Below are 10,150 nucleotides of genomic sequence, written 5' to 3' on the forward strand. Positions count from 1 at the left end.
TCTACTGGGTGAAGTGGGGGGGTCTCTGTTCAGGATCTCTCTGAAGTGTTCAGTCCAGCGAGCCTCCTGCTCTTTGTCTTTGATGTGAATGGTACTTCTGGATTTCTTTCCACATATCATATTTGTAATTTTATGAACGGTGCCCTGCTGGTGCTGGGATGCTGCTTTCTCAGCTGCGCTTGCTAGGTCTTCCATGTAGATTCTTTTGTCTCTCCTTACAAGCCTTTTAACTTTTTTATTGGTGTTGCGGTATTGGGCTTGTAGTTCTAGCTTGATCCTGGGTTATTTAGCATTGTTTATTTTGGATTTTAAGCTTCTTCTTTCTTCAATAGTCTTCCATGATTCATTGCTGATCCATTCTTTACGTTGCTTATTTCTGTGCCCAATAATTTTCTTGCTGGTTTCTTTAATGATTTCAACTATACTTTCCCAATGTTGGTTGACATCAGTTTCCCTCATGTCGTCATTAGTTGCTGTACTGGCGAGGGCTTGGTATCTATTCCTAAGTTGCAACGTGAATTTCTTCTTTGTGGATGGGTCTTTCAGCCTGCACACATCGAATCTTGGGGGCCCTTTGGGTGTCTGTCCTGCTCTCCTTAGCTTCAGTTTGATGTCTGCGGTTACCAGGTGATGGTCACTGGAGACATCCGCTCCTCTTCTCACTTTGACATCTCTTAAAGAGCTTCTCCATTTACTATTGATCATCAGGTGGTCAATCTGGTTCTGGTCCTTCCCATTTGGTGAGAGCCATGTCAATTTGTGTATGTTCTTGTGAGGGAAAAGGGTACCACCAATAGCCAGGTTGTTGGATAGACAGAATGTAGCTAGTCGCTCTCAATTGTTATTCATTCCTCCACAGCCATGTTTGCCCATAGCTCTGTCGTAGTTGTTATTTTCGCTGCCTACTTTTGTGTTCAGGTCACCACTTATTAGGAGGAGATCCTGGGCAGGTGTTTTCTGTACTTCAGACTGTAAGATGTTGTAGAAGAGGTCTTTTTCTTCCTCTTTAGCGTCGTTTGTGGGTGAGTAGCATTGAATAACAGTGAGGTTATTGTGTTGTCCTTTGAATCTGGCTTTAATTATTCTATTGCTAACAGGTTTCCATTCAATGAGTGATTTCTCTATGCCTGCCTGGAGGATGATGGCTACTCCTTCATGATGTTGGTTATCATCCCGCCCAGAGTATAGGACGGTTTCGCCAGAATTGGTTTTGATTGATCCTGAATCCGTCCATCTCGCTTCGCTTATTCCAAGGATGTTAAGGTTGTAACGTCTCATTTCACTGGTGATCTGTGCTAACTTCCCAGCTTCAAACATGGTACGAACATTCCAGAAGCCAAACTTAAGTTTGGTTTTGGTGCTCAGGGCCCACTTTTTCATGCCGCCAACTTCTCGTGAGCTTTCATTGGAGACAGTCATAAGAGCTTGATGCTCCAGTGGGTCTTCGCACTCAGATCTTGAGGTGTGTTTTGTTGCCGTTTCCGTAGCATATAACTTTTTTACAGAACCCTCCCACATCCAACCAGTTATGGTCAGTGGTTTGACAAGAGTATAATAATAACAATAAAAATGTTGATAATTCAATGAATATGCCAAATATTTTAACATTAAGCTAAATTGTGTGCACACGCTTCATTCCTCTTCTGCCAGATCTGCCCAAAACTGGCGGCGGCTTGCAGGCATTAATGGCACCAGCTTTGAGAGGATCTCCATTTTTTTCCCTTTCTCCACCCCCTTGTCGCCAGGCCGCAGCTGTGAAGGGAACTCAAGCCTTGCCTATGAATCAAATTTGCATTCATTATTGCACATACAAACATACATGTATTTATATATATATTATAATGTATGATATAAGATTATTTTCACCTTTGCTTTCAGGAAGTCACACTCTGTGAATTTGTCATCATCATGGTTCAGCTTGTAGAAGAAGCGAGTGGATCCCCTTCTGAACTGTATCACTGACATGCCAGCCAGATGTGCTTCATTTTTCATTTTTGCCGCAGAGTGGTTGTCAGTCCAGGCAAGGATGCTTCGGCTCTGGAGCTCCACGACATGTACTCTTCCGGAGTTGGCCGATGCAATCACGTCCTTAAATTCCTGGAAGTCCAGGACAACTCCTCCAGGCCTTCTCTTAATCATTCTCTCCACACTGGCATGAAAGCTATCAGCGCTCATAAATGTATGGCCCGGCTCAAAAAACTTCAGGGTTATGTCATCAATTGGGTTTTCATCTGAGTTGACAATCTTCACTAAGGTTGACAGGAGGACCCAATTTTTATTCTGTGATGTACAATTGTCAACCCAGTAGGTGACATGTGCCACATTCTCCAGGCTGAGACATGCCACATAGGCAGAGGTCACCTCCACTGCCGACCTTCCAGCAATGCCCTCATGCCATACAACCGAGATGGCCTTCTTCTTTTTGGTGGACATCTTCCCCACCATGGCGAAGGTCTCGTGAAATGCGGTAATTCTTCGGGTGAAGACCGCAGTCTTCACTCCAGGCATGCGAGGGAGCATAATGACCTTTTGAAGGTCCACACTTCTGATCACAGTGTCGACCTCCTCCTGCTTCTCAGCATCCATGCGGTAATGATCCCTCCCTCTCACTGCTCGGAAATGATGTACCTCCCACTCTTTACAGATTTCACAGCCAGCACCACTTGTATCCCCTTCATGGATTTTCACATGGATGTTATGTTTGAGGCACGCCTCGCACTCTTCCTCTCCAAGCTTTGTGAAGCCAATGTTCATTTCATCGATTACCTTCCGGTATGTCTCATAAGAGTATTTGAGATTCTCGTTCTTCTGCCGGAAGTCCTCATACATCATTTTGACGGAAACGTCACTGGGGAGGTAGCGTCTGTTGGGGGCATGTTCCCTTCGGTAGTGGCTAATAGTGGGGTGAAATGATTCGATGTGTTCCTGTATTTTGTTGTGGTTAGCTGTCTTTTTAGGGTGCTTTCCCCTTCTATCTGCCGGTGGTGCAAGAGTGGGTTTGCCACTGAACATGGTCACAATGAGGCGGTCATTTTTTGGGTGGTAGCCCAATGTGGACAAAAACATGGTCTTGCAGACCTGCTGTATGTGACCCATGTAATCCTGAAGATGATACTTAAGAGACCATGTTTTACTCCTTCCTCGTCCTGTTGTTGCTGATGTTTTCTTAGTCTTTGTTGGTATCTGTGTAATCATATGGAAAGCATAAGTCTTCTTTTCTTCATAGGAAAGATTGGAGTACTCCTGAAGAATCTTTTTTCGCTGCCCTGCAGATATTTTTTTGGTGCATTTTTGTCTGCAAGTGGAGTTGCAAGGTTCTCTAAGTCCCTTGTTAACTCCAAGTAGCTCCTGACCATGGCTGACATTTAGGCCTGCATTTGCTCCATCGTTTTCTTCAGTGCTCTCCTCCTCACTGTCTGACGTAAACTCACACCACTCATCGTCCTCACATGAATCGCCTCCATTTCCCTCATTGTCATCCACCCAATCATCCTGCACTTCCTCAACACTGCTCTCATCTCTCTCCTCAACACTGCTCTCATCTCTCTCCATCGAAGAAAACAATTTTGCTAGTGTTTCCTGTCTGGACTTTTCTTCTGCATCACTCAAAGTGGTGGCTCCCTCATTGCTAACTGCAAAATGAATAACAAAATAATAATGATTTTTCTTATTTTCTCATGGTTTTAATGATTATCACAATATATATCTGTCTATCTATCCATCTATCTATCTATCTATTGTTTGAGGCATGAGACAGAGACTCTTCTTGATATGCTCCTTTTTAGTAGGCTAGACATCTTCTCAGAAAGTTGTCTAATTTTATTAGCATGTTTTCTGACCAGCAGAGAGCGCAATTGCATCAAGAAAAAACATGACCAATGTTTCCTGTAGCCTATTTATTTTCTTCACATAGGCCTATGCCTATGTAAGCACAACATTGTTATGTTGTCAATGTCAGCATTCATTTTTGAAGTTGAAGGATATCCGCCCTCAGTTTGGTAGCATATCAGATAGGTCTACCTTCTCACAAGGAAACGCCGATAGGCTATATCTTTTAAAAAGTCAGTGGAATGTCGGATTATAGGCCTACTCGGATTTTTATAGCGTTTTAAGAGAAAACGGTCTAGCCACGGAGCAGGTAAGATGCTTGTTAATAATTAGGCCCATGCCAGAGTTTCATTGCTGCTTACCACCGTATCAAAAATGACTTTGCCATCATTATATTGTGTAATAGCAAGTAGGGCTGTAACGGTTACCGGTTTTCAGGGTAACCGCGCTTAAATATGATGACGGTGAAGATAACCGTCTGAATTTTAAAATACGGTGTTATCTCGGTGGGTTACCTTACCGCACACCGTTACACCGGGATATCTTTCATCCCAGACACTCCTAAATAGTTTGACGGTGACGAGACGTGAGTGACAATATCTGCATTTCCATAACTCACCTAACCGTACAGAATGTTAACAGTGGAATCCGCTTATAGTGGTCACGTTTGTCCGAGGAGCCAATTTGAACACTGTAAGCGGTTGATTACTAAAACCGAATTTGTATTATTTCACCTCTTTTTTGTCTCTACCTGTCTGCCAAAAATGAGCGCTGAGAAAGACGAGGCTTATATGCATTTCGAAGCATAGACCACGCACGGGTCGTCATCTCTTATGATATCAAATACGTTTGTAAAGTTCCCATTCGACAAACGTCTTCTGGCGAGTTTCTGCACAGTGTGATTCAGGTTATGCATGTGTAGTGGGCGAGACCGTTACAGGAAGTAGTTCGACTACGCCACCCCCGGGGGTGGAGCCCCCGGAGGAAATGAATTAGGGATAGTTACAGATACCCCGGACCAACACACAATGTACCCGCACAATAGATTACCAGGCAAACACAGGTTCGTGCACAATGGAGGCAGAGACAGTGGTGACAATTAATAATTCAAATCTTTATTATTCTGTGCGTTATAAAAATATATTTTTCTCACTCTTTGCAATAAACATAAAAAGGTACTCACAGTTCACAAAGTGCAGTGGGGTGGGTGTGCTGTCGCAATCACCCGCAGATAGATAAACACTTGCCCCAAAGTATGTTCACGTTAACAGTAAAGTGCAGGGGTGGGTGTGCTGCCACCACACCCGCGGATCTGTAAACACCTGCCCCAAAGTATGTTCCTTAATTCACAATAAACAACACACCTGGTAGGTTGTCAGACTTTGCCACTAGGGGCTGGCACGGCTAACACAATAGGGCGAATGGCACACCTCAGGATTAACAAAAGAAAAAGTAAAGAAATAGTTCACAACAAACAGAAATAATTCACGGCAAACAGAAACCACAAGAAATCATAGCAAACCATGCAAAATAAATCAAAATCCAATTAACACATGCAGTTAAATAAGAAATTAGATAATTGAATGAAATAATGAAAAAAAAGGAAATTAGGCACAGCAAACGAAAGAAAACGAAAATCAAAACATGAGGTAAACCAACCCCAGAGACTCAGCTCAGTGCAGTCCCCTAGGTATCCCCACACACACTCACACGCACCAACGTACACACACGCACACACACTGTGGAATGGCTCACCACCAGCTCACACCGAGCCGAGCGCCCACACACACACACACACACACACACAAACGTCCAATTTCCCGAGGCCGGAGCAGCAGCCGAGATACGGGTTCCCGGCTTCCAGAGGCACCACACAACCGGGTCTAAAAGTCGCCGCTCGTGCACCTAAACGCGTGGTGTGTCTGACCACGGCCACACGGATACAACCTGCGAGGGAGGAGGAGAGCGTTAGCCAAGCTAGCAGGACACCCACTATGACACGATTCTGCTGCCGAGAGGTTACCTTACCCGGAGATGAGGGTGCACCGATGCGCGATTCTCACAGTCGGAGTGCCAATACAGAGGTACACGGCCGAGGCGCCGGTAGCGACCACACGCTGAAACCATAATAATGGCCGTCGTTAGCAACCATGGTACGAAAACAAACAGTCAGGGCTGGGTAAAGGCACAAGCTCACCCACTATAATACATACCGGCGTGCAGGAGACGGGAAATGCGCAAGGTAACCGTTGGTATTGTCCACCGCAGCCCTTGCCAGTGGAGAAGCAAGAGATCACTCTAGCCAAGTAAGAGACGCCAAGTTGGAATCACAACCTATAGAACAGCAGACGCGAAGTTAGCCACTAGCTGCTGGCTAGCACATAAACAGCGACAAGAAATGGTCCACATACTCACGAGGACAAGAAATGGTCCACATCTCCTAGATCTGAACTGGACACCGCACTCCTCTCGACGGCGAGGGGAGAAGCAACCACAGCATTCGCCGGTGGCGATGAAACGCGCAAAGGGGGACTTTGCAGGCTTACCGAATACTAGCCACTGGCAGTGTTTATGAAGAGACTTCCCATAAGCCTCTACGAGCGGCGTGGTGACGTGTGCCGCAGCGTCAGACTTTCCCTTAAAGGAGCAGCGCTCCACTACAATCTACCCCCCACATGTTGAATCGTCGGCCCGACGATGCAGGTACGCTTTCCCCCCCACTCCCAGATCCAAAATTCCATCAAGAGTTTGAAGTCGCCCCACCAGGCAGCCGATGGGGATTAGAGTGTTGTCCCGCGTTAGACCGGAAAGTCCGGCGTGGGGGCACCTCGCTGCTGCTAGTGCCACGACCCGGGTGGCTGAGCGGCCGAACTGCCGGGGGAAGCCTGCGAAGTCCGACGCTGCCCTTCGTTTCCTCCTGAGGTGCCACCCTGGGGTGCATGGGGCTCTGCTGGGACACCCAAGCCAGCATCGCCCACCTGCTCCCCAAGAAGGATATCTTCTTCGCTCGATAGCTCCCCTGAGTCGACAGGGGTAGGTTCGCCTGGTCGGCCCGACCCCGGGGGGGTGTCGGGGGCCAGGGGGCCCACCACTCCTTTCAGCATGCTGCGGTGAACGTGCTTCAGTTTCGTTGGATCGTTGACGGGGGCGATCGTGTACACGGCTCCGGTCTCCGAAGGGGTACGCACCACCATGTGTACCTGGGAGTTCCACACATCTTGGATTTTATTTCGACCTCGCACGCCGAGGTTGCGTACATATACCCGTTGCCCTACTTCTAAAACAGCAGTCTTCACCCGTGCATCGTGTCTGTCCTTGCGATATTCCGCCGCTGCGGCCAACCGCTCCCGAGCCCCATCAAATGCCACTTGAAGCCGGGCCTGATGCTCCTGTATCCAGTCACACACTCGACCATGGACCGGTGGCCGAACTCGGCCCAGGAGGAAGTCTACGGGTAGCTGTGGCTCTTGGCCGAACATAAGGAAGTGTGGCGATTCTCCTGTCGCTTGATGCGGGGTGGTATTATAACAGAAGGTTACGTGCGGCAGGCAAGTTGCCCAGTCGCGCTTCCGAGAGGCCGGTAGGGTACGCAGGAGGTTGTGTAGAGTGCGGTTAAATCGCTCACATTGGCCGTTCCCGGCCGGATGGTACGGGGTGGTTCGGGACTTCTGGAGCCCGTACAGCCCGCAAAGCTGCTGCATCAGGGTGCCCTCGAAACAGCGCCCCTGGTCGGAGTGGAGCCGACCAGGAATTCCGAACCGGTAGAACCATTCCACAAGCAAGACCTGGGCGACCGTCGAGGCCCGCTGATCCCGGGTGGGGACGGCGATGGAATACTTACTGAAGACGTCCGTGATGACTAAAACGTTCTCCACCCCCCCCGACGTGGGCTCCAAAAGCGTGAAATCCACAGCTACCACTTCGTTGGGCCGAGATGCCAGTAGGTGGCCCATATACGCGGCGGCTAGAGGAGGCTCCCCTTTGGACTCTTGGCACCTAAGGCACTTTTCACACCATCGGCGCACCTCCGCAAACATGCGGGGCCAGTAACACCGTTGCCCAACCAACTCCAGTGTTCGATTAATCCCCTGGTGGCCATGGTGCTCATGGAGCTGGTTTAGGACCTCTGATTGCAGGGCAGCCGGCAAAACCAGCTGGAGGCACTCATCACGGCCACTGGGGTGTAGCACTCTCCGGTAAAGGACTCCATCGTTCTCCACAAACCGTTTCCACTGCCGCAACAGGATCAAGGCCAAGGGTGACAGAGCCTCCCGTTCCTCACGAGTAGGCCGCCGACGCGCCTTCCAGAAGGCCAGAATCGGCTGGATAACAGGGTCTCCTTCTTGCAGAGCGCACAGGTCCGGCAAAGAGTGGGAGGGCAGCACCGAAACAACCAACTGAGAGGCGGTGATGCTACCCCCCGGGACAGCGGCCGGTTGCAGCTGACCACCGGGGTCGCTTGCTTGCAGAGTGCGCAGAACCGGCAAAGCGTGGGGGAACAACCCCGAGACACTGGACTGAGAGGCGGTGCTGCAGTCTCCCTGAGCCGCTACCTGTTGCAGCAATCTAGGGACCGCTGTACCCGGAACCAGGTCACTCACGTCTTCTTGGTCTGGCTGATTCTGCCGCGACAGGCCGTCCGCATTACCGTTAGATCTACCCGAGCGGTACTTTAATTCAAAATCAAATGATGCAAGCTGTGCGGCCCACCGGTGTTCGACCGCCCCGAGTTTGGAAGTAGTGAGGTGACTCAGGGGGTTATTATCAGTGTACACGACACACTTCTGGCCCAAGAGATATTCGCGAAACTTCTCGGTGACGGCCCATTTTAGGGCGAGGAACTCGAGCTTCATAGAACTGTAATTGTTCATATTCCGCTCTGTAGGTCTTAACGTTCTACTGGCGTATGCCACCGGTCGGACTTTGCCGTCCACCTCCTGCGAGAGGACCGCGCCCAGTCCGCAATGGCTGGCGTCGACCTCAAGAATAAATGGGCGGCTAAAGTCCGCGTACGCCAGTACCGGCGCCGACACGAGCCTCCCCTTGAGTTCCTCAAAACTTCTTTCGCAATCCTCTGACCATGCATCAAGAAACTGCTGCCCCGAGGGCTGACGGGAACGGCTCCCGTTCAAGGTGGCCACCAATCGATGCAACGGCGCTGCCAGCTTTGCGAATCCTTCGACGAATCGTCGATAATAGCTGGCGAAGCCTAGGAAGGATCGGAGCTCCGACACATTGGCAGGTCGCCGCCATGTGGCCACTGCCTCCACCTTGCCAGGGTCGGTAGAGACCCCGTGCTGGGAGATCACATGTCCCAAGTACTGAACCTCCGGCTTAAAGAACGCGCACTTCCCTAATTTAGCCTTCAGCCCCTCCGACTGCAACCGGGTCAAGACCATCTCCAGGCGCTGTAGATGTTGCGCCACGGTGGACGAGAAGATCACGATGTCGTCAAGATACAGTAGAACGGAATGACACTGTTGGTCGCCGAACATACGTTGCATTAATCGTTGAAATGTACCCGGTGCATTGCACAGGCCAAAAGGCATTCTGTTCCATTCGAACAACCCGAAGGGGGTACAGAATGCCGTTTTGGCCCGATCACCTTCTGTCACGGGGACTTGGTTGTACCCACTGGCTAAGTCCATCGTAGAAAACCAGCGGGCACCTGCCAACATGTCCAATGTCTCCTCGATCCGAGGAAGCGGAAAGGCGTCCTTCCGAGTTCGGGCATTTAACAGGCGATAGTCGACACAGAGTCGCAAGCTCCCATCCTTCTTCCGGACTAGAACAATGGGAGACGCGAATGGACTACTGCTTTCTCTGATGACCTTCGCCTGGAGGAGCTGGTTGATATGGGTTTTTACGGCCTCGTAGTCGGAGGGGGCAATGCGCCGGTAACGCTGCCGGACCGGTGTCGGATCCAACAGCGGGATGTCGTGCGAGATTAGGGAAGTGCAACCCAAGTCGCCCTCATGGGCGGAGAAGACCGAAGAGTACCTCAGAAGCAGGGCCCGGACCTCAGCCTGTTCCTCGGCAGGCAGGGGTAACAAGTCCACTGCGCGGATTTGTGTCTCCAAAGGCGACGGGGCAGGCGCCTGAGGGTCAGTAATGGCGGCCACGGAACGGACCTCCACCACGTCCCGTGGCAAGCTGATGATCGACACAGCATTCACCTGTCCGAGTCTAGTACGAGGGTACAGCAGGACGTCCGTACAACCGACGTTAACTACAGGAATCTGCACCAAGCCACGGGTCACCTGCACCAAGGCAGGGGACACCAGCAACCCCCCGGGCAACCCCCGGTCCGTCGGCTCAAAGA

At 50.1% G+C, this 10,150-nt stretch overlaps 1 protein-coding gene across 1 annotated transcript; it reads right to left on the bottom strand.

Moving 5' to 3' along the window:
- Positions 1-1,632: 1,632 nt before the first annotated feature.
- Positions 1,633-2,832, bottom strand: LOC134459601 (uncharacterized). The gene is made up of 2 exons (XM_063211951.1): positions 1,867-2,832; positions 1,633-1,776 (listed from the first exon to the last, which is right to left on the bottom strand). Exons 1-2 carry the CDS (start codon positions 2,830-2,832, stop codon positions 1,633-1,635), a joined length of 1,110 nt encoding a protein of 369 aa, XP_063068021.1.
- Positions 2,833-10,150: the final 7,318 nt, after the last annotated feature.

This window comes from Engraulis encrasicolus, chromosome 12 (genome assembly GCF_034702125.1).
Source record: "Engraulis encrasicolus isolate BLACKSEA-1 chromosome 12, IST_EnEncr_1.0, whole genome shotgun sequence".
Lineage (NCBI taxonomy): Eukaryota > Metazoa > Chordata > Actinopteri > Clupeiformes > Engraulidae > Engraulis > Engraulis encrasicolus.

Coding starts and splice junctions, on each gene's coding strand:
- LOC134459601 (XM_063211951.1), bottom strand. CDS start 2,832: ATGATGTATGAGGACTTCCGGCAGAAGAACGAGAATCTCAAATACTCT. Junction 1,777..1,866: donor GTGACTTCCTGAAAGCAAAG/GTGAAAATAATC, acceptor TTTGATTCATAG/GCAAGGCTTGAGTTCCCTTC.